The sequence below is a fragment of the Mycena indigotica genome (assembly GCF_014461135.1).
Source record: "Mycena indigotica strain 171206Taipei chromosome Unknown Mind.scaff0003, whole genome shotgun sequence".
In the NCBI taxonomy this organism is placed as follows: domain Eukaryota; kingdom Fungi; phylum Basidiomycota; class Agaricomycetes; order Agaricales; family Mycenaceae; genus Mycena; species Mycena indigotica.
The window spans coordinates 3377545-3400212 of record NW_023503002.1 but is presented as its reverse complement, the minus strand read 5'-3'; the positions used below and the strand labels follow the sequence as shown (position 1 = coordinate 3400212).

The following is a 22668-nucleotide window of genomic DNA, read 5'->3' as shown; positions in this document are numbered from 1 at the left end:
CAGTTGAAATGCGAAAGAAAATCAGAAAAGAGTGTGAGTCATCAAATGAGTGAACCATTTTGCTGTTGTGTTGGTTGTTGCTGGTTGCCAAAAGCGCCACCGAAGGCACCTCCTCCAAAAGCCCCCCCGGTAAATGAGGGCTGGCCCGGTCCGAATGCGCCAGCACCAGTTGGCATTGGCGGCATTGGGCCACCCATAGCCATTGAAGCCCGGAACGGATTGGCTGCGCCACCAGTCATTTGCGGCCGTAACCCGACGCCGAGCGTAGAACCACCAGGTCCTGTCGAGGCCTGGCCAAAGTTACCAGCGGCAGGACTAAAGGTGGTGGGGTTGACTTGAGGAATCCCAGTCGGATTCGTCCCGAATGCGCCAAATGCAGAACTCGTTGTTGGAGTGGTTCCGGCCCCTGACGAAAAGAAACCCGTTGGCTGAGCAGTCACACCGGTCGTTGATACAGACGGACTGGCTGGACTTCCCGGTATTGTCGGTAAAGAGCTTAACAAACTCGCGCCAAACGAGGACGAGGGTTTAAAACCCTGAAGACCAGTTGTTTGAGCCGAAAGTGTGCTTGATGAGGATATTGAGGATAAAGAGTTAGGAATGGTGGAAGCGGATAACGGCGAAGATGGGTTATTTAGAGCTGATTTGGACATATCAAATCCACCTCCAAACGATGAGGTTGGGCTGGACAATGAGCCGGAGGACGTGGAAAAGGCGATTGATGGCGAACCGATACTTGTTGCTGTAGTAGTGCCTGTGAACGAGGAGAACAAGGACGATCCACCAGTGTCAGAAGCAGTTGATGACGGTGCAGTTGTTGCACTTGTGGGCTTGCTGAAAGCAAATTCGCTGGCTATGGAGCCCATGTCTGTTGCACCAGGTCCAAGGGCACTCTTGCTGTAATCGAAGGCTTTTGCCGCACTCCCAGCCAATCCGGTGGGTTGAATTTGAACCGATGGAGTCGGGGTAAGGCCTGTCGGTTGTGACTGGAACAACGGTTGTGGTCCACCTCCCATCGCAAGCTCCATCAATGTAGGTTGTCGAGGAATGGCAGGAATGTCCTCTGGTTTAGGAGCTGGCGCGCCAAATGGATTTTTCGTTCCTGTTTGATGAGACTTAACGGGTTGTAGTCCAGGACTCGACGTAGTGGTTGGAGTTAAAGCTGAGAGCGATGGCGCAACCGGTGATAAAGCAGTGAGAGGAGCAGAAGCGGGTCGAGGGATACCAGCGCCAGGAGACGTTGAATTTGTGTTGTTTATCAGAAAGGGGGGAACAGCGGGGACGGAGGGCACACTCGAAGTTAAAGTTGAATTGAACGCTGCTGGCCCTGTTCCCTGCGAGAACATCATGCTCGCCCGGAATGGGTTTGCTGCTCCGGCTCCGCCCGTCATTTGTGGTCGCAGTTGTGGAGGAGAACCAGCGGACAAAGGCATTGGGGTAGGAACAAATTGACTGGCTCGGAACGGATTTGCGGCCCCGCCTGTTATTTGCGGTCGTAAAAATGGTGGAGTCTGGGTTGGTTGTTGCTGAAGAGGTGAACCAAATGCCCCAGTTGGTTGTGCTGCTAATCCGAATGCTCCTGATCCGGCTGGTGGTCCTCCGAATGCTCCAGCACCCATTCCAGTTGCTTGAGCTGTCAATGGACCGAAAGTCGATATGGGTCGAGCTCCGCTGAAGGGATTGAATCCTGTCGCCTGTGGTTGCAAGCCTCCTGTAAGTCCTCCCATCGGCATTCCTGGGACTTGGAGCTGCGGTTGAGAAAACGCGCCAGTAGGTTGAAGTCCAAATGCTCCGGTTGGCTGCGGACCAAATGCTCCAGTTGGTTGTGGACCGAACGCCCCTGTTGGCTGCATCCGTTGAAACGGGTTTGGACTGGAGGCCATCTGTTGAAAGTATGCTGTATTTGGGCTGTGCAGAGGAAAAGAAAAAAGAAAATTAATAAATGGAACGTTAAATGAGTGCGGATAGATTATACATACCTATTGGTTGCGGGATTGAACATAGTGGGTTGGGTTTGCTCAATTTCAGCGAAAAAGTCGACCAGCTCATCGGGCGATGTTTTGGAGCCGCTCGCAGTTGCACCGTTAGAGCTTGTAGATGCGGTACCATTGGTGACTTTGGTTGTTGACGATGAAGCGGGGGACGGTAGAGTGGGCACTGGCGGAGTATCGGACTTGGCAGCTGGACAACTGTTATATGGATCGAGCACATGTAAAAGTAAACTGTACCGTTTCGTCCACGTTTGACAGCTTCCTTGTTCGTCTTGTATTCGATTCGGTTCTGCTCGAAGGCAGGATCGTCCAGATATTCTTGAAGCGCGCCGGCAAGAGAGACTGGTGCCTGTCGATGTTGCTGAGCAAGCGAATAAAGCAGACAAATTGAGGATGCCACATACGTGCTTCAAATTTGGGATGGGGACATTGAGCAGATTTTGCAGCTTCCTGGCGACACCAAGATACTCGACCACCTGCTCCGTTTGGGTACAGAAGTGGCGATATATGCCTAACGCTTCTTTGGCATCGATATGTGACATCTCGAAGTAATGCTCGAGGAGATTAATGACACCTTCGTTGCCCGCTTGGAAGAGGATGAGAAGATCCTTGACGAGCATGCGGAGTGCAGTGAGTGTGAGCGGGTCTTCAAGATCGTCGAGGTAGAATCTACATGCGACGAGTGTATCGATCATGCCGTGGACCACACGCGTTTCCCGCAAAAGGCCTTTCTCCACCGTCATCGACCTCAACTTTCGGCCAGCAAGAGTTTTGCTACGCTGAAGAGGAGTACTTTTGGGGATTGGGCCGCTGCTTGAGTATTGATTGCACTGTTTGACTGAGGAGATATTGACACGAACCCATTCAAGCCAGCACTAACTCTTGCATCTCGGTTGGAATCTGACTGAACTCGGATGGCGTCATGTTTGAGGTCGCGGTAAGACTTTATACGCGAGTCGAGGTAAGAAGCATAGTGTTGGAGATTTTCCGGTGCTGAATAGCCTGGTCAAGGAGGTTAAAAACTCACTTCAAGCTATGGGGCTGAAACCGACCATCCCAATTACCGGCTGACACGTTGTGTAGCCTCAACACCGACGAGCCACTGAGATATCCCAAAACATTATCCGTCGAGCCATTCCGTATCATCGTATGCAGAACGATGAGCGCCTTGAGAACGACGACAGCGTTGGGTTCACGAAAGCGTGGGGAGAGGGCCTTGCAGACATCGTGAACGGCGCCTCCTTCATCCCAGGTCGCCGCAATGATTGGGTCGAGGTACTTGGCTTTGGGCGGCGCTGCTTTGGGCTTGCAGGCACCCTTCACCACCTTCTCGTAGGAGCTCATGATCAAGCCGGTGTGTCACGTCGTGATGCTTGATTACGAGCCCAAGTGCGTTCCCAATTACTATATCGTTGTTTACCCTAGAGCTGAATCTCAAGCGACCCACAATAATTGGGTCATATAGGGCTCATGTCCTTTCGGTCTAACTTGATCTACTTTCCTCTAGTCGACCTCTGGCGCAGAACTACGTCGGACGAACTCTAGTAGTCGCGAAGAAACAAGAGAATTAGAGGACTACTGTCTCGATAACTTCGCTGGAGCGACTTCCAGAGTCTCGCAATACAACGCTGCTGCTTGGCTGCTTCGACCATTGTGGAACCATGACTGCGATTGGATCAAGAAGTGATATATTGAGGGTGAATTCTCCCTCCGCAATATTAATGGACGACTGAGCTCCGAGAACAGGATACTAGTAACATGCTAAAACTAATCGGTGAGACCTGGTTGTGAAGCTGCTTTTCGTCAGATTCAGACAATCCCAAGTAGTTGCGCGCTCAATGTACTCGGCTTGTAACTACCTACTAACACTCCTAGCAAGTGTTGACAAATCCCGCCGTTTTGAGAAAACTGAAGTCGCCAGTCGAAGACTTTTAACTGGATACCCAGGCCTCAAACTAGCCTCAGCAAAGCTGTTTGGGTACATAAACTTGAACCTGATACAAATGGTTTTACAGTCTCAATTCACATCGTCCGTTCATTGTCGATTTCACGATGCTGGATGTGTATAGTATAGGAGTATGACTATCTGCTTCTCCCTCTTTCCACGATAAGTGCGTGACTCAATCCTGTACAGCGGTGCAGTCTGCCAACTATGCTGCGACTTTGCTATGAATCCTATGATGCTTGAAACGACAAGAAACTTCTGCTTGTCCTTGAAACAAGTCCTTAAGGATCACACTGGTTATTTGTTCTTTTGACAATAAAAGCGTTACGCATCGTTAGATATACTCAACTACAGATTCACATTATTATCGACTTAAGCCAGTCTGACACCCAAAACCTTCCCGATTTTGCTGAGAGTAGCGGCGTTGGGGAGTACGAAAGCTTCGAGGCCTTTGACGGCGGAGACCGAAACACCGGCTTTGGTAGCTACCTGTTGTTGGGTAAGCTTCTTTTGGAAGCGAGCAGCAGAAGCTAACTGTAGGCGAAGTCAGCTTTTGTGCAGCGAATGATTGAGGGTTGCTTACAGTGCCAATGCGACGAGCAGTAGGGCTGACGGTCCGGGCTGCACGGGCCTCGAGAACATCTTCGTCATCTTCGTCGTGATCATGTTCCTCCTCTTCGACATCGCGGCGAGCAAGACGAACACCTAAAACACGCCCAATCTTGTCAAGGGTGGCTTGAGGAGGGAGAACGAAGGCTTCAAGTCCTGCAACGGCGGAAAGACTGACACCCGCCTTGGTCGCGACCTGCTGCCGGCTCAGGTTCTTCTGGAAACGAGCAGCGGAAGCCAACTGGATCACATAAGTCAATCTCGACCACAATGTTTGGAGGAGAAACACTTACGGTGCCGATGCGACGAGCCCGAGCGCTGGCTTGGTTGTTTCGCTGCGCACGGGCCTCAAGAACATCGTCTTCGTCGTCTTCGTAGTCATGCTCTTCCTCCTCAACATCGCGGCGAGCAAGACGAACACCTAGAACACGCCCAATCTTGTCAAGGGTGGCTTGGGGAGGGAGAACAAAGTTCTCAAGTCCCGCAACTGCGGAGACCGAAACACCGGCTTTGGTAGCTACTTGTTGTTGGGTAAGCTTCTTTTGGAACCGAGCAGCAGAAGCCAACTGTAGGCAAAGTCAGCCTTTGTGAGCGAATGACTGAAGGGTACTCACAGTGCCGATGCGACGAGCCCGAGGGCTGGCTCGGTTGTTTCGGTCCCCACGAGCATGAAGAACATCGTCTTCGTCGTCTTCGTGGTCATGCTCTTCCTCCTCAACATCGCGGCGAGCAAGACGAACACCTAAAACGCGTCCAATCTTGTCGAGGGTGGCTTGGGGAGGCAGAACAAAGGCTTCGAGTCCCGCAACGGCGGAGAGGCTGACACCCGCCTTGGTCGCGACTTGCTGCCGGCTCAGGTTCTTCTGGAAACGAGCAGCGGAAGCCAACTGAAGCACATACTTAAGTCAATCTGGAGCACACAGTTTAGAGGATGAACACTGACAGTGCCGATGCGACGAGCCTGAGCGCTGGCTTGGTTGTTTCGTTGCGCCCGAGCATCAAGTTCAAAATCGCGAGCTTCGATGGCGATAACCGATTCCGCGATGGCAGAGGGGTTGCGCGCGGCCAATGCTTGCTCGCATTGCACGGGAGCAGCGGCGACGGAAGAGGAAATCGCGAGGAGCGTGAGCGTCAAAAGAGACAGGGAGCGTGTAGTGAAGATCATGTTGTGTTGTCGATAGAATCAAAGTTGAAGAGATCAAAGGTAAAAGCAACTTGTGCAAAGGTCAGTGGTGGTTAGCTTGCACATGGAGGACGAGACATACTACGACGCAAGCGCTGTATGAAAAAAGCAAAAAAAAAAGTTGGGGGGCGGGAAGGAGAATGAGACCAAGCTGAGGAACTCAGACTACGAGTGGACCCTTTATACCCGGCGGTCGTTGTTATTTCCATTTGTCGTCAGAAGCTGTCGCAAGTCGCAACAATGAACAATGACATGAACATGGTGTTGATCCTCTCGGCATTCCGGCGATCGACACCGATTCGACGGACGGTATAACAACATAGACATCGAATACTTAGTGGGGAAGTTGTTTGCGTCACCCTGCTCTGACCGATGTTCAGCAAACTGGATAATACGGATACGCTAAGAAAGGTCCCAGTCGTCCATGGTTTGGTGCCAAGCCTGAGGCGGAATGCGCGCAATCGTGTCAGACTGACAGATTGTAAAGGTTAACGGGTAGGGGCTGAGTCATCTGCACGTGACGCGACTTTTCTGTTCCTCCATCTCCCATCTTCTTTCTCGCAGACCACTATCGCAACGATGACTATACACGTATGAATGCACAACACTCCCTCTAAATGACTTTCAATGCTTAACGCCGAGTATCCTAAAACTTCGAAGGCATTTGGGGCTCCTGTCTAGCGTAATCAACAGCCATTTTCGACACAAACAAAAAGTTTGTTTGCCGCGCGATGGCCATACACTCGCAATATATAGTGAATGGCGACCCGTTGATGTGGCCAGCCATGCCACTCATGTATCTCGTCCATCTCGATACTTACCATGCCAACAAGTTCAACAAACAGATTATTATTGGCCACCCGTTCCATCAACATTCCATTCTCAGAAGACCAACTCCTCAACAACTCCTCTTGAACCAGATCTGAAATTCTGCCAACGAGTTTTGCCTTACACACTTAGGATGAAGCCATGATCGAAAACGACCGACTTGAAAAAAAACGACCGACCAACAGCGGATATCATTAAAGACGATTTTTGCCTGCGATGATGCTATGCATGGAGCATCGGTACCGCTTTGCTGCGTCAGCTACTAGGTCGCAACGGCTACCAGTGTGATACGTAGCGAACCCGTTCCACTGAAAGTTCGAATTCCTTGATTCGGTTTGTACTTGGCTTCGACTCGGAAGTGCCAGTGCGGTCGCGTCTTGAGACTTCTCCACTCGCTCCACTATGGCAGGGACATTGAACATGGTCACCGAATCGGGGACTTGACTGTCTCAATCGGAGTCAATCCCGCTCGCCGAATACAACTTCTGGCCGCCTGATGTCAACTTCTTGGACAGCCTTGATCATCGATCTGGACAACACAATCGCCAAGTAGAAGCTTAGTCAGGACGTCCTTCACGGGCAACAAATCGTTGCTGCGGATGTATTTCTTGCGTGCGGACAGCGTGGATCCGGTTGTCCTGCACAAGCACCTCAGAGGCGATCGAAATGCTTCGAGTCTCGAGATTTGTGGTGCTCAGTACAAGATATGACTGCCATTTGCATTCGTTAGTTTCTGATTTGACGACCGTCGTGCGTCCGAGCACAAGCGGATCTCAAGCTCACGCTGCGGGACCGGGAAACCCGCACGGCGAGTTAGTGACTGGCCGCGATTATCCATCAATGTTGGGTCCTGATGTCATCACCACAATCAGACAGTTCATCTATGTTGCTTGTGTTGCTTCTTCGAAGTTTCGATGTCCTCCCAATGTAGAAATGAGCAAAGAGAGGATTGTATTCAAGCCGAGACAAACACGAAAGTAGCAACCGAATATAAGCAATAATGATAGATGAACAAACGAGGGGCTCTGGGTCGGGATGCGCTTCCAGTGCGTCTTAATGATTCATGAACGACCTAAAAGGATGCTGTCGTCGGGTGTATTCACTCGAGCTCTTCCTCCATGTATGCAGTGTCCTCGTCGACAGCGCGGCGAGGTAAGGTCAAGCGGAGGCCCAGTACGCGCTCAATCTTGCGTAGGTTGACTTTGGTGACGCGAAAGTTTTCAACAGACACGACGTTGGCAAGCGGAACGCCTGCTTTAGCCGCGAGCTGTTCCTGGGTCAGCGCTTTATTGATGCGCGCCTGGGTCGCCGTCTGTAGATATGATTATTAGTGTCCGGAACCGCAACGGGGGCGACTTACGGCTGCGATTCGTCGGGCGGTCAATTTGCGCGATTTAAGGGTTATGTTGTCCATGGGGTTGATAAGGTCTGGTAGTGTGCGTGTGCCGAGGGCTTGCTCGGCTGGAAGCGGTGCGGCGAATACGAACGACGAGATTGTGAGGAGTGTGATGGCAAAGCGGGAGATGGAGCGTTGAGAGAAGAACATGACGAACAGATAGAACTATGAGGGCGTAGTTAGTGAAGGCGAATGATATCGACGATGCGGCTGCTCACTGAGGCTGCAACGCTCGCGTTGGTTGAATGATATGCCGAGAAGAGGGAAAAGACGGACGAGATGAAAGTAAGAAACGGTGCGACTCTGAGGCAGTCATGGCATTCGAATTTATACTTGTTCTGCTGACCGGATTTGGTCAAAAGTGGATGCATATGTTTGGGTATCCATTCCGGCAGCGGTAACCTGAACAAACTACCAGTGCAGGATCTCATGAATGGCCAACAAAACATACGGCCCGTAGGTTAATACTCGCACTGGCACGATGATGATCGGACGCGGCAGACGGGTGTTATGGTGCTTGATAGTCAGCTCTATGGATAAACTTTGCGCTGAGCCAAGAATATGTTGGTCGTCGTACTAGTAGAGGCCGACAGAGAGTCGGAAACACTTCAAGGTACATAGCATATACCAGAGAATCGGAAGTACTAGTAGTCCATTCGGCCACGGCTGGTTGACGCCGTAGCGTCACTGTTTTGGCAGCAGGGAGGCGCATGCAGACCTGGCAGATCCCATCGCAGATGCTACTGGCCATCAATCGAGTACAAAGGCCCGGGGATCGAGGATCGAGCAATTTTCTGTTTGATAAGCCAAACGAGGTACATGACCCAGCCAAAACTGGGGGTCGGGAGAGAAGGGATTTAAAGCATGCCAGAGCGAACCAGTAGAGCAACTAGACAAGTCCGTACTGCTTACTTGACGGTGAATGCGAACGTACTGGAGGAAATTACAACTTTTGACAAAAGCCCCGTTGTGACCTGTGCAATGATGCAGGAGTGTCGGAACGCTAGCGCAGAGTGATGAGATCGGGTTGGAAAACAGAAGACCAAGGAAGAGTCCGAGACTCCGACTCCGACCGGAGGAGACCACAAGGAAACAGGTACGCCTTCTTGGCGTCCGGGTATATCTTCAGGGGTTGCCAACCGAATATGGAAATCCTGTTGCCTTTTTCGGCGGCTGATCATAAGCCATGCGTACGCGGTTGCTTGTTCGATGTCGGATTAAGATGAACGTGGATATTGGCACTGGCAGCGGCGTATGTCAGATCAGGGTTCAAAATCCCCTAAACAGTAGTAAACTAACACACAGTTCTTTAGTCCAACGAGTTCTTCGTTATCTGTGTACATACGAAGAGTGGCATCGACGGTGCATATTTGGTCCAGAAGCATGAAAAGCCGCGGACAGATGACGACTTGGAGTACTTGTGGACTTTGGTAATCTTTCAGTTGCCATGTTGAGATGTCATGCAGATTCAGAAGGGACGCAAACATATCCATGTGGTATATTCTCCAGTTGGCCCCGGGGAACAGAGAGGCCTCACGAGTCAATCCGGTGCTCGTAATTGCAAGCGGGAAGTGAATTCAAAAATTGGGTGAGGAAGATCGATAACTTGAAGTGGCTTATCTTCTGGTTATCTTTAGGTTTTACGCACACTGATGATTGCTTCCGAGAGACATTCACTAGCACGCCCATCGTCGGCCCTTCCCGAACTGCCAATGGCAGGAGCGCCGCGTCTGCCGCAAGCGCCGCCCCCGCCCCCCGTTTGGATGACCAATCCGAATGAAAGTCGCCCGTGACGGTGTCTGTTGTCCAGAATCCAGATGCTAATGCGAGTTTTTCGTTCAGAGGATTGGAATTCGGATTTGCTGTCGGTTGTAAGTCGCTGTCCAGTCCACCGCCGATTCGCACTGGCGGTTTTCCCGTGCGGCGGCGGCAGTTACTTGAAATTCAAGCTTGCGGAGTGCCGCTCTTGACTTCATCATGCCCTAACAGTGCCTGTGTCCAGTATGCGAGCATGCTGAGAGAAGCGGGCTGTTGCACTTTGACAGTATGGGCGACAGAGGCTGAGACTGTCCGGGCCCCAGGAAGATGAATATTGCGTAGCTGAGTCCGAGCAAAGACGGTGAGCATACTTGGCCTGGCTTCGTACTTTGTACAATCAGTGAGAGCAGACTCATCAAGAGAGTTTGAAAGACATAGCTTGGTTCATTGGTGCTCCTGGACCATGGACGTTGAGGAAACCCGGGCCGTGACTAGTCAAGTCACGGACATGATACATCGAGCACGACGCTGGTCTACCTTGGGTCTGTCTCTCCTCCGTTGCCGACTCCTAAAACCGCACCCAGTGTCTCAAACATGGACACGACTCACACGATGACGCTGCTACATAACTCAGTGTCACCGTGACGCTGTCGAATCGCGGTTCTCAAAACCATGTCAACGTCCTGTCTTTTTCCGCCGTTCTAATAGCGCTTCCAGCAAGCTACGGGCTTATTCTGCTTGCCTGGCATATCTTGCGCCATTTGCTCCTCGTTAAACACATCGGCACGCAAAATCACCCGGGAACAGCTGTTGTCTGTGGTTGCGGGTGCGTCTTTCCTGCTGCTTCCCACTGACTTGGAATCACTGACAAGTACACAGAATAGCAGGACATTAACGGCGCGGGTTTGTCATGCCCATTTCAAGCGCGTTCTGTTAGTGGAAGCAGAAGCATGGCTATCTACGGAAGACGCCCGTCGCGTTGACGGATGGAAGCACCTCAGAACACCGCGGGCGCGGCTCATGCAATGGAACTCCCTTCATTGTCTGTTTTTGTCTATTTCCTCTCGGAACGCAAACTCAAACAATGCCCAGCGTCGCAAGCATTCCTATTTGCTGGACTTGAGAATCTCTTCCCAAACATCGAGCAAGAGTGCGAACGGTCTAAAATCAAGTGCGTTCGTCGACATTTCTTCCATTTCTCAAAGCCTAGCTTGGTGTAGAGTCTTGCCTGCGCGGCCCCGATTCAGTATCTCTGGCGCTATTTGGAGACCCCCGCCTAAGAATAGCTTGTATAAGACAATGTACACGGCCCGCCATTCGCTCGAGACGTTTATTCGGTCAGCGCTTTCCCGTTTCCCTGTCCATATATTGACGCGTGGCATGACAGGCGGCTCGTTCTTGATCACGACGCGTACCCCGACATCGAATTTGCGGCCGGGACGGTCATCGATGTTCTTGCAGACGCGGCGGACCCGTCCCGGCTGGGGAAAGCCGTGATTCGATTAGACACGGGGATGGTGCAAGAGGTGCCGGCAGTCTTGATAGCAGACTGTACCGGCCCCCGCACGGGCCGGTGCCAAATGGCTCGCTCGCCACGGTTACGGCGGGGCTTTGGACAGCCTGAAGCTCTGTTTTGACCAAAAACTGGGGTACTCTTCCATGGGTTTTACTGCCAGTCCTGAGTTTATGGAGCGGTTGGAAGCCGTGCTGCCCCCGGATATGCGAGGCGATGACCTGACGGAGGAGAGCAAAGTGAACGGCAGAGGGTATTTCATCATTTGGCGGAAGGATTGAAAACAGGGTTTGTTGTTGACCAGTTACAGCGGCATGTTTTCTGAGAGCTGGTACTTCCGAGGTATTGTGCAGGCAACCGCAGAATATAGGAAGAGAGGGATCCATTACATACATGCTTGAGCTTGGTACATCTATAATCTAAACACATCATCTATCCACCGGCACGCCATAGTCCGTCGCCCCGGAGTCCACACTCCCGATGCCGACACTGAGCTCCTCCAGCGGCGCGCTTGACACCGTCCGCGTGCTGCGGCCGAGACTGTCCTGCCGCTGCGGCTGCTGAGCGGCAGGCGCAGGGGCGGGCCGCCGCGGATCAAACACGCGCGGGAACGCAAAGTCGATGCCGCTGCTCTGCCTGCTCACGAGCGAGAGCGGCGTGCGCACGGGCCGCGCGAACGCGTGCAGCTCGTGCGCGTCGGTCCCGGCCCGGGCGGACGGAGAGCGGGGATCGGCGGATGCGGCGCCGGGGCGGCAGTCGTGCGCGACGACAAGGTTGAACGCGATGCCGATGGCCTGGACGAGCTGAGGGGACATCAATGAAATTTTTTTTTTACAAAAAAAGATATATAACGCACGACGTCGATGGCGGCGTATACCGCCTCGGTGTCGGCCGCGAAGAGCGCAAAGGTCGCGAGAAGGACGAGCGTGGAGAGCAGGCACGACTCGATCGCGGCGTGCTTCAGTATCCCGGCCCGGGTGCGGCCGGCCCCGGTCCGGGATGCAACTCGAAGTATCAGCGGCGGCGGGGCTGTGCGTTTCGCGGGAGACGTGCTGGTGGATTGGGTGCCTTCTGCCATCAGGCTTTCGTGTGCGCCGTACAACTCGTCCGTATGCGCGCTTTGCACAAGGATGCGGTAAGCAATTGCGCCTGGCAGCGGTTTAGATTGGGGTCAAAGGCACTGAGCGGAGGACGCACCAGTGGCGAAGACGTTGAGGGCGACGAACAATGCCCAGAAGACGAGACCGAGCCTGCGTGATTGGGCGAGGATGCCGTCTACCGCGTCCACCCGGTCGACGCGCACGACGAGACACATGACCACGGTGCCGCCTACCCAAAGGAGCGCGGAGAGCAGCACGACGCGGAGGCTGCGCTGGAAGGTCAGCCAGGAGCGGTACACCTAAAATTGAACGTGAGAGATGTTGGTTGGGGGCAGCGAGGACGCACGAGAAAGCCGCTCCCGAGGACGATCTCGATGAGGTTTGTCGTATACGTATACTGTCAAGGGAAGTTCGACGTCAAGTTCTAGGTGATCAAAACAAGTAACACACCCGGGAAATGCTCAACGGGTCCGCACTACCCCCTCAACTGCCGCACCGCCGCCGCCCGGTCCGCCGCGGACGCAACCTCGAGGTTCTGCACAAGGTGTAGCGCCACCGAGGACGTCGTCTTGGCCAGAAACAGCACAAAAAGAACAAGCACGGGCCACTTTATCTTGCATAACGTGCCGCACCGCTTGTCCTCGCGGGAGAGAAAGAGCACGCGGAAGCACGGCGGGCATGAGACGAGGTACAGCCCGAATGCCGCGCTCGCGAGGGACAGCCCCCATGTCTGGATGCGCAGAAAGGCCGTGTCGCTGTCGGACATGGGGGCAGAGGAAGAGAGAGCTGCAACGCAGTGAATATCAGTCGCAGCGGGAACTTGAAGCCCATCTTGATCTCGAGTCCGCGGGCGAATCAGAGAACCCGCCCATGAGAGCGATCATGGCCGCTGGGCTTAATATAGCGCGGTGTTCGGACGTCTGGTCACGTGAGACGACATTCAATTAGTATTTATGCTAAGTAATTCTCAAGTAGCTAAATATTGGTCTATATGAACACATTGCCAGTGACAAGAGCTTCTCACATTATTGATATGGTAAATTACATATGAAATTGTTCTGTTTCTTACCCTTTATCCCTTTTTATTTATGTTTTAAATTTATTTGTGAGGTTAAGCAAAGAGCAAATAACACAGGTGTTTGATTTATCCCCACTGCGAATAAAAGGTTTAAGCCCTATATAGTGCAGATATGGTCGTATACTTATATTATATGACAAGAGATCAATAAAGAAAGCAGTTGTTATATTCCCATAACTCAGACCAATTTAATTATACATCAATTGTACTGAGTAATATGTCCTTTGTGGAACAATTTTGTGTATTAATTGCATTTTTTTGCATCATTTATTCTTGTGGGTGTTCAAAAAACCTATGTGAAGTGCTTGAAATGACGCGATTGCACCTGGACACCCGTGTGGACCGGACACAGCCATAGCATGGAGAGGGTGTCCAACAAGGGATCACGACATGCGCTGTGCCTGGTGGCGGATTGCTTGCGGAGCCTGTAGATAGCTCGCGGTGGGCGTTGCGCGGGCGTCGGTGGGCTAGGGACGCTGCGTGCAGGCGATGGGAGGGTAATCTCGCCTCGCGCATGCTCCGCGGCGCGGCGTCTGCGCGATCCACAGACCGCCGATCGCGGGCGTGCGCCGCGGCGACGGGGATCGGGCGACGTCGGACCGGACACCCCCGCACCCGCAAATCTGTCGTCATATTAGGCAAGCTCCGGGTCGTGCCTTTTATAAAAGGGACGCTAGGCTAGGAGTCAGAAAACTTCACTACCACCACCATGTCGATAGACACCGAACGCTCTGTCTCCCGCGGCCGCGAGCCCTTCGTGCGTCCCCTCCGTCGTCCCCACTGACAGCCATCTAATCTTCTTCGACTAGAGCTCCTCTGGGCGCGGTGGACTCGGGAACATCCGGCCGACGTCGACCTCGCGGGACCGGCCGACGGACGGGCCCGACGACTTCTCCTCCACGCGGGGCCGGGAGCCGCCCGTCGCGAGCGGCATCACAGAGCTGCGCTCGACGGGCCGGGGCGGCGCGGGGAACATCCGCTCGCCCTCGCGCGACGCCGACGTGCGCGCCGCGGCCGAGCGTGACCTCATCCGCGCACACGAGGAGCGCGACAAGGCGCTCCCCCACTCCACGGGCCGGGGCGGCGCGGGCAACATCAGCGCCAGCCGCTCGCGCTCCCGCGGGCCGGCGTCGCCCGTCCCCCTCGTGCACTCCAGCGGCCGCGGCGGCGCAGGCAACATCGCCCCCGGCCCCGCCCCGGCGCTCGAGCGCGGCCGCCCGGGGCCCGCCCCGGAGGGAATGTAAGCACCGTCGTCATTGACGTCTGACACGACATTGGCACTGACAACTGACGCAGACACACCACCGGCCGCGGCGGGTATGCGAACCTCACCGACGCGCCGTCGCCCGCGCCGGAGCACGTCGTGCACCACCCCGGCCCGTACGAGAGCTCGGGCCGCGGCGGCGCCGGCAACATGTCGCGGTCACGCGAGCGCTCCGCGTCGGGCTCGCGTGAGCGCAGCGCGAGCAAGGACCGCGAGCGCGAGCGCGGCGGCGTACAGGGGCTGTGGACCCGTCTGCACGGCCACAGCCACCCCGCCCCGATCCCCGAAGGCGACGGTCCCGGCACTGTCGGCGGCGGCGGGCGCGGCGCAATCTGAGCTATGGTTGTTTGCTATATCTATATCATACTTTTGTACTAGTTTGGGCCTGTTTGTCTGAATGAAAATTTGGATTGGGTATGTTAAACTCGCAGCACATGGGTAAGGGGTTGTCATCCAGTTAACCTAGTAGTGGTAAGAAATGAACTGAGCCATTTTGATCAATTTAGTGAGGAATTTACATACCGTGTAGTCGCCCAACACAAGAGCGTTCAAAAGTTCAGTCTACATCATCAACCAGTCACCAGCCCGCGCCAAAGAACTTTCGCCACAAGATTTGGATGCAGCGCGTCGATCGGGGACGAAAACCCGGTGACGGTATCGTACATCACCCGCCCGGCATGATCGTCCTGTGGAACCTCAGCAAGTCCCCACAAACATACAAAACAACACGTACATACGGCGCGAGGCGCTGCAGCCATGTGATATACCACCGCAGCCCCGCCCCAGAGGAGAGACTCTCACCGGGGATGGGCTCCGTCGTAGGCACACCATAGTCTAGTCAAACTGGTCAGAGACGTCATCTGACATTGAAGGAAACAAACCCAAGACGCGCGTGTTGTCCCACAGCCATTCGGTCTTGTCCCGCTCCTCCGCGAAGAACTCCTGCGCAAAGGTGGGAGGAAGCGACCCTCCGGGATGCCTCTGGGCACGCAGAAGCTCAGTATGCAGTGCCATCGCGCAACGAAGCGCCTTGGTACAACCTTCACCGAAGATAGGGTTGACTGAAAGAATTTTGAGACAAGTCCGTTGGAAGGTGGCACAAAAACACACACTTGTCATCACACTATCACCCAACGCGACGAAGTTAGACGGCAAATTCCTCGCTTTGTAGTATTGCAAGTAAGAGGTTGCCGCTAGTAATATATTAGCCGGATCGCATTCGAAACATTAGAAAGACGACGCACGAACTTTGAGGAGCGACACCAGAGCAGTGTCCTCGATCTCCTCAAGTAAATCCAATACTCGCCAAAGCCAGTCCGGGATTGGAACAGCCTGATACATGCTCCGCATATACTCGCGCAGCCCTTCGACATTCGATGGTTGGAAACGGACTTCACCCGTGTGCCCAGCAAACGTCATGACTGAGAGTATTATCAGCTGAGGTTAAAAGTAACGAGGGCTAAAAAACAAACTCTGGTTTCCATCCTTCCGCCAAATGATGAAATACCCTCTGCCGTTCACTTTGCTCTCCTCCGTCAGGTCTTCCATAAATGTTATAATCGGCCCATCGCCTCGCATATCCGGGGGCAGCACGGCCTCCAATCGGTCCATAAACTCAGGACTGGCAGTAAAACTCATGGAAGAGTAGCGCAGTTTTTGGTCAAAACAGAGCTTTAGGCTGTCCAAAGCCCCGCCGTACCTGTGGCGAGCGAGCCATTTTGCACCGGCCCGTGCGGGGCCGGTACAGTCTGCTATCAAGGCTGCCGGCACCTCCTGCACCATCCCCGTGTCTAATCGAATCACGGCTTTCCCCAGCCGGGACGGGTCCGCCTCGTCTGGAAGAACATCGATGACCGTCCCGGCCGCAAATTCGATGTCGGGGTACGCGTCGTGATCAAGAACGAGCCGCCTGTCATGCCACGCGTCAATATGGACAAGGAGACGGGAAAGCGCTGACCGAATAAACGTCTCGAGCGAATGGCGGGCCGTGTACATTGTCTTATACAAGCCATTCTTGGGCGGGGGTCTCCAAATAGCGCCAGAGATACTGAATCGGGGCCGCGCAGGCAAGACTCTACACCAAGCTAGGCTTTGAGAAATGGAAGAAATGTCGACGAACGCACTTGATTTTAGACCGTTCGCACTCTTGCTCGATGTTTGGGAAAAGATTCTCAAGTCCAGCAAATAGGAATGCTTGCGACGCTGGGGATTGTTTGAGTTTGCGTTCCGAGAGGAAATAGACAAAAACAGACAATGAAGGGAGTTCCATTGCATGAGCCGCGCCCGCGGTGTTCTGAGGTGCTTCCATCCGTCAACGCGACGGGCGTCTTCCGTAGATAGCCATGCTTCTGCTTCCACCAACAGAACGCGCTTGAAATGGGCATGACAAACCCGCGCCGTTAATAGTCCTGCTATTCTATGTACTTGTGAGTGACTCTAAGTCAGTGGGAAGCAGCAGGAAGGACGCACCCGCCACCACAAACAACTGCTGTTCCTGGGATCTTGTCATGCCGGCTACGAGTGGCCTGGAGGAGACGAAGATTTTGCGTGCCGATGTGTTTGACGAGGAGTAGATGGCGCAAGATATGCCAGGCGAGCAGAATAAGCCCGTAGCTTGCTGGAAGCGCTATTAGAACGGCGGAAAGAGACAACATAGACCCACAGAGATCAGGACATTGACATGGTTTTGAGAACCGCAATTCGACAGCAAGAATGTCCGTAACACTGACGAATCGTCATGTAAGCAGTGTTATCGCGTGTGAGTTGTATCCATGTTTGAGGCACTAGGTGCAGTTTTAGGATTTTGGCGACGGAGAAGAGGGTAGACTATGGCAGAAGGTTTTTGTTGTTGTTACTGCTCTCCACCGTTAGGAGCTGGAGTAACCTGTCCGTGTGACGTGACTGGTCACCTCATGATGATGTCCTCAACGTCCATCGTTCACTAGCACCAACAAACCAAGCAATGTCTTTCAAACTCTCTTGATATAATGAATCTTGAGTCTGCTCTCAACTCTACAAAGTACGAGGCCAGGCCAGGTATCATCATCGTCTTTGGAAGCTAGTGAATCTTCCCGGGGCCCGGACAGTCTGAGCCTCTGTCGCCCATACTGTCAAAGTGCAGCAGCCTCTCAGCATGGTCGCGTCGCATACTGGAGACAGGCACTGTCAAGTCATGATCAAGTCAAGAGCGGGGCTCCGCAACTGCTTGAAGTTCAAGTTGTCCGAATCGTTTTTATCCGCCAGTAAACCCGAGTCCGAGACCGAGTCAATACTGCCGCCGCACGGGAAAACCGCCAGTGCGAATCGGCGGTGGACTTAACAGCGACCTAGAACCGACAGCAAATCCGAATTCTGATCCTCTGAACGAAAAACTGGCATTACATCTGGACAACAGACACCGTCACTGGTGACTTTCATTCAGATTCGTGATACAAACAGGGGCGGGGGAGATATCTGCGGCGCTTGCAGCAGACGCGGCGCTCGTGCCACTGGCAGTTCGGGAAGGGCCGACGGTGGGCGTGCCAGTGAATTTCTCTCGGAAGTAATCATCAGTGTGCGTAAAGCCTAAAGATAACCAGAAGATAAGCCACTTATCGATCTTCCCTCCAATACCTCACCCAATTCTTGAATTCACTTCCCGCTTGCAATCACGAGCACCGGATTGACTCGTGAGGCCAGGTGAGGCCTCTCTGTTCCCCGGGGCCAACTGGAGAATATACCACATGGATATGTTTGCATCCCTTCTGGATCTGCATGACATCTCAACATGGCAACTAAAAGATTACCAAAGTCCACAAGTACTCCAAGTCGTCATCTGTCGGCGGCTTTTCATGCTTCTGGACCAAATATGCACCGTCGATGCCACTCTTCGTATGTACACAGATAACGAAGAACTTGTTGGGCTAAAGAACTGTGTGTTAGTTTAGGGGATTTTGAACCCTGATCTGACATACGCCGCTGCCAGTGCCAATATCCACGTTGTAGGGAGATCTTAATCCGACATTGAACAAGCAACCGCGTGGCGCATGGGTCATGATCAGCCGCTGAAAAAGGCAACAGGATTTCCATATTTGGTTGGAAGCCCCTGAAGATATAGCATGCACTTTCGCTGAAACCTACTATTGCCACCAATAAGTAGTCCTTCAAAATAAACTCAGCTCCCAAGTGTAGGGCATAATTCCCTGGTTAATGAACGAATGGTCGGATCAAATATGTGTGTCAGCAGATCAGAGTAACGGTGTCACCTCGCAACCACCTTCTTGTTTGACCATTCCCACTCAAATTCTGCCTTCGGAATCGAGGTCATGCAGCTGCACGTATACTTGCATCCTCATGCCGCGCCAACCGTACTATGCCGCCGCCGCCCGTTGTTTCCTCATGCCTGTTTCTTGACTTGAAACCGGGCTGAACCGGCGCCTCGAGGCGGTCTAGCGCGTCTTGGGCCACGAACTCCCCGACGCCGACATGAGTATGTACTTAGGCTAACAAGTATATGCCAATAAAGCCCAAGATCCATCCGACCTCGGCTCCGCCGATAACTTCCCTAGGTCTTCTCTTCTCTTTCAGTTTGCGAATGCGGCAGTGACTGGCCACATTCGGTGCCTTAACTCGGAGGCAGGACCGACCTCCGACATCTCCTTCGCAAATGAGCGCCAAGTATCTTGCGTGCTCCCAAATGCTCCCAAACCTGAACCTTCTGCAACCCTTGACAAAAGCCCTGGCTTTCGAGTTTCGGCTGCTCATTGTTTGTTTCTAGAACAGTCTGGTCGGCGCTTATCTATGTGGACCTTGATCCGCACAACAACTCGCCCCAATGAATTTCTTCGCGACTGACTTGGCGTCTAATATCTGGGTTTTGTGCCTGAGACTGTACTCGCCGGAGTAACAGAGTGAACGCCGCTCTCCCTGGTCGCGGCCAACCCTAACTTGAGAAGAAGAAGCATCCAATCGACTTACAGCATCCCATTCAAGTTCGACCCAACTCAGGCACCGACCCCGCACGGAGGTGCTTGCAGTTACTCGAGTCCCATTCGGCGGAGCTTTTGTCTTAGCTCAAGGCATTTTGAATTTCGGCGAGTAGTTGCTATTCCTGGTATCTGCGGCAACTCCTCGCTGCTCCCATGCACTGGAACGGGTGCGGCTGGCTTCTCAATCTCCCACAGCTTCCTTGCCCTCCAAATATACGTGCCTTGACGATCTCGATCTCGGGTGGGAAGTACGCAGGAGCCTGAGATGCGGTGGAACTGCTGGCGTCTGGGCCACGACATGATTTTCACGCACAGCACTATTAATATTCCAGGGTTACTTTGGGGTTACTGGAGCTCCAAGAGCTGTCATCGATGCATAACAGGCTGAATCCCGGTAATCGAATCGCAGTAAAGCGGACACGATACGTGGGGCTCGGTCACGGTCGGTACTCGAGCTGGAGGCCGATTTGGAGGCAGACGCCACCATCCGGAATCAGACGGATGCGGTCACGATGTGCAACCCTTCAGCATCTCATGTGCAGGTCTCGGGATCACGTCGACGTGTTGCGTTCCTTCTCGAAACTGTGGCAGCGCGCATGGGTACGATGAGTGCTTAATAGACAGTACAACCCTGAAGTCTGACAGATTGCAGATACTCTATCTTCAGGCTGATTCGTGGGACTGGCCAAAAATACTCACGAATTCAAGGTGATTTTTTTTCCGACCTCGTGGCTGCCAGCTGTGTTGACTTTGATACCTGGCAGGACGGCATATTAACGAACTTTCTAGAGAAACAATGTTATCTTCAGGCACGCAATGAATACATGAATTGATTCAATGAGGTACCCCGAGCGAAGCGGTGGACGCTCCGAGTTGTCGGGCTATCTCTGGTTTGCATCGTGTTTTTCACCAGCGAGGATGTCAGTTTGCTATCGACGCAATCCTTGCTCGCTCCGCTTGGACAAGCACAGAGAACATTCAAGGCCAGGCAGCGACAGCTACATTCTCTCGGTCGGAAGACATACTTCCGTCTGTCGCATATGCCGCTCCGATCCGCGCATTAGTGCGATGCATTTTCCTGCGTTTTTCCGTGGCCGTGGGTGGAGGAGAGTGGAGCAAAGGCGTCATCGACGGGGCTAACGGTGACTAGCACGAGTTCATCCCACATCTTCTGATGTGTTTGCGGCCTATTGCAAGGTTTCGTGGCCATTGAATGGGGAGGCACTACGGCCAACAAAAAACCGACGATCGGATGGTACTGAGTTGCTGCTATCGGGTAGGATATCGATGCGGGTCATGACCGATGCCCAGCTCTTCAAATGCGTCATCGGGAAGACGGAAAAGCGGAAAATAGATCAATTATTTCCTTGCATCCGTTCCTTCATCTCCTCGAGTTCCCTCCATACAAAAACTGAACCCACACATTAGTCTCGGGGTTGAGGTAGATCCCGCTTTTCGGCATCCGCCATTTCCAGGAATAGGGGCTCGTCTGAGTTTGATTTCACCGCATTGACACATCGTGGGTTGGGATGAGTAGAGTTCACTGCAAACTCCGCTGCTGGCGTTTCGGCTTTTAGGCACAGAAATTGTTAACGCCATTGGCCGTGTGCTGTCGGCGGAGGCACTCAATACCATCCTTGAAGGTTCGATATCGTAGTGAGAGCGGGTCCAGGTGATGTGTCACGACGGTCGGCGCTCGCACTCGATTTGGCTGTACGTACAGGGTCGGGGTCTCATGGGTAAGATTTTCTTTCGCGGGTCGGAGATGAGCCGCCTCGCGAGCAACAAGCCAACAATTGCCCAGGCACATCGCGATGGCAATCTTCGTTTCGGCCCCTCGTTGCCCCCACAGCAGGGACTTGGTGGACCACGACCCCTTTCAAAGAGAGGACGCGATCGTGCCAAGATCTTGGGAAAGCTGGTGCCTGGTAATCTTGAAGGGTCTGTTTCGTTCGTGATGGAGAATTGCCGCATTAGGGACGTGTGAGCATGCGGAATTCCGTGATGAGAAAAACAAATCTGACGGGCCGCTTGATATAAGTAGCTCCGAACCTGACTTTTTTCCAGTGTGAAGAATCTGCCCCCACACACGCTAACGAGACCTTCCTCTTCTCTACACAACCTCCAACCACACTATGCGTACTACGCTCGCGCTCCTTTTCGTTGCGGCTGCCATTGCTGCAGTTCAGGGTGCCCCCCTGGTCAGTTTCGGCCTATCCCCTCTTCTCCAACGAAGCAACTGATCTGATTCCGCAGAACACCGTTAATGCCCGGGAGCTTGATACTATCGAGGTGCGTAGGCCGCGACATCAGTGTTATTAGGCTGACAACGGGTTTGTTTGCAGCTTCGAGACCCTCCGACATGGAAGCGCGGTGACCATGAAGCGCCTCGAGATGCGCCTACGTGGCGAAGCACGGAGGAACAGGCCCGCGATTCCGGTGCCCCCACTTGGAGAAGTGTAGAGGAGGCACGCGATTCTGGTGCGCCAACCTGGCGCAGTGTGGAAGAAGCACGCGACTCTGGTGCTCCGACTTGGCGCAGTGTTGAGGAGGCTCGTGACTCGGGAGCCCCAACGTGGCGAAGCCTTGAAGAGAAGGCCCGCGATTCAGGCCCGCCAACTTGGCGACGCGATGGTGGAGCCCCAACATGGCGAAGCGAGGAACAAGCCCGGGACGCCCCCACCTGGCGGTCTCTGGAGAAGGATGGCGCGCCAGAGTGGTAGGCTGTCTGTTGTGTCGTTTTTTTATCTGGTGTTTATTACCTATGAATGTGCTTCTCCCCGACGTAAGATACCCTCCCTCCACGGCCCCCAATGTACAATTTTATCTCATAAATCACACTTTCTTTTTGGTTTGGGTATAATGCAATGTCTATGTTGATTCTTGAGCAAGGACTTGCGCAGGACTGGCAACGATGGAGAGCAGCCAAGCGTTATCGTGTCGGTCGCTGTCGTCAGCGGATGATGCTGGGAAGAAGAAGATGGCGTTGTTTGGCTATCACCCCATCATGTCACACCGTTACATATTTTCCATCCG

At 53.4% G+C, this 22668-nt stretch overlaps 8 protein-coding genes across 8 annotated transcripts; 3 read left to right on the top strand and 5 right to left on the bottom strand.

Moving 5' to 3' along the window:
- Positions 1–41: 41 nt before the first annotated feature.
- Positions 42–3335, bottom strand: MIND_00379500 (ENTH domain-containing protein; the record flags this gene model as incomplete). The annotated part of the gene is made up of 6 exons (XM_037360630.1): positions 42–1908; positions 1980–2181; positions 2229–2340; positions 2396–2801; positions 2852–2993; positions 3044–3335. 6 exons carry the CDS (start codon positions 3333–3335, stop codon positions 42–44), a joined length of 3021 nt encoding a protein of 1006 aa, XP_037223515.1.
- Positions 3336–4308: 973 nt separating this feature from the next.
- On the bottom strand, positions 4309–5710 carry MIND_00379400 (uncharacterized protein; the record flags this gene model as incomplete). The annotated part of the gene is made up of 5 exons (XM_037360629.1): positions 4309–4470; positions 4520–4786; positions 4839–5111; positions 5160–5432; positions 5489–5710. The coding sequence occupies 5 exons, from the start codon at positions 5708–5710 to the stop codon at positions 4309–4311; spliced, it is 1197 nt and encodes a 398-aa protein (XP_037223514.1).
- A 1945-nt stretch (positions 5711–7655) lies between these two features.
- Positions 7656–8339, bottom strand: MIND_00379300 (uncharacterized protein; the record flags this gene model as incomplete). Its single annotated transcript, XM_037360628.1, has 4 exons — positions 7656–7868; positions 7917–8117; positions 8171–8255; positions 8299–8339. The coding sequence occupies 4 exons, from the start codon at positions 8337–8339 to the stop codon at positions 7656–7658; spliced, it is 540 nt and encodes a 179-aa protein (XP_037223513.1).
- A 2357-nt stretch (positions 8340–10696) lies between these two features.
- Positions 10697–11347, top strand: MIND_00379200 (uncharacterized protein; the record flags this gene model as incomplete). Its single annotated transcript, XM_037360627.1, has 3 exons — positions 10697–10881; positions 10931–11047; positions 11098–11347. 3 exons carry the CDS (start codon positions 10697–10699, stop codon positions 11345–11347), a joined length of 552 nt encoding a protein of 183 aa, XP_037223512.1.
- A 304-nt stretch (positions 11348–11651) lies between these two features.
- MIND_00379100 (uncharacterized protein) lies at positions 11652–13089 on the bottom strand (the record flags this gene model as incomplete). Its single annotated transcript, XM_037360626.1, has 6 exons — positions 11652–12026; positions 12080–12372; positions 12421–12622; positions 12670–12720; positions 12774–12798; positions 12845–13089. 6 exons carry the CDS (start codon positions 13087–13089, stop codon positions 11652–11654), a joined length of 1191 nt encoding a protein of 396 aa, XP_037223511.1.
- Positions 13090–14110: 1021 nt separating this feature from the next.
- On the top strand, positions 14111–15001 carry MIND_00379000 (uncharacterized protein; the record flags this gene model as incomplete). The annotated part of the gene is made up of 3 exons (XM_037360625.1): positions 14111–14158; positions 14211–14641; positions 14698–15001. The coding sequence occupies 3 exons, from the start codon at positions 14111–14113 to the stop codon at positions 14999–15001; spliced, it is 783 nt and encodes a 260-aa protein (XP_037223510.1).
- Positions 15002–15234: 233 nt separating this feature from the next.
- MIND_00378900 (uncharacterized protein) lies at positions 15235–17319 on the bottom strand (the record flags this gene model as incomplete). Its single annotated transcript, XM_037360624.1, has 9 exons — positions 15235–15351; positions 15399–15499; positions 15547–15726; positions 15778–15858; positions 15910–16086; positions 16138–16739; positions 16789–16867; positions 16918–17081; positions 17135–17319. 9 exons carry the CDS (start codon positions 17317–17319, stop codon positions 15235–15237), a joined length of 1686 nt encoding a protein of 561 aa, XP_037223509.1.
- Positions 17320–21767: 4448 nt separating this feature from the next.
- On the top strand, positions 21768–22355 carry MIND_00378800 (uncharacterized protein; the record flags this gene model as incomplete). Its single annotated transcript, XM_037360623.1, has 3 exons — positions 21768–21833; positions 21889–21924; positions 21978–22355. 3 exons carry the CDS (start codon positions 21768–21770, stop codon positions 22353–22355), a joined length of 480 nt encoding a protein of 159 aa, XP_037223508.1.
- Positions 22356–22668: the final 313 nt, after the last annotated feature.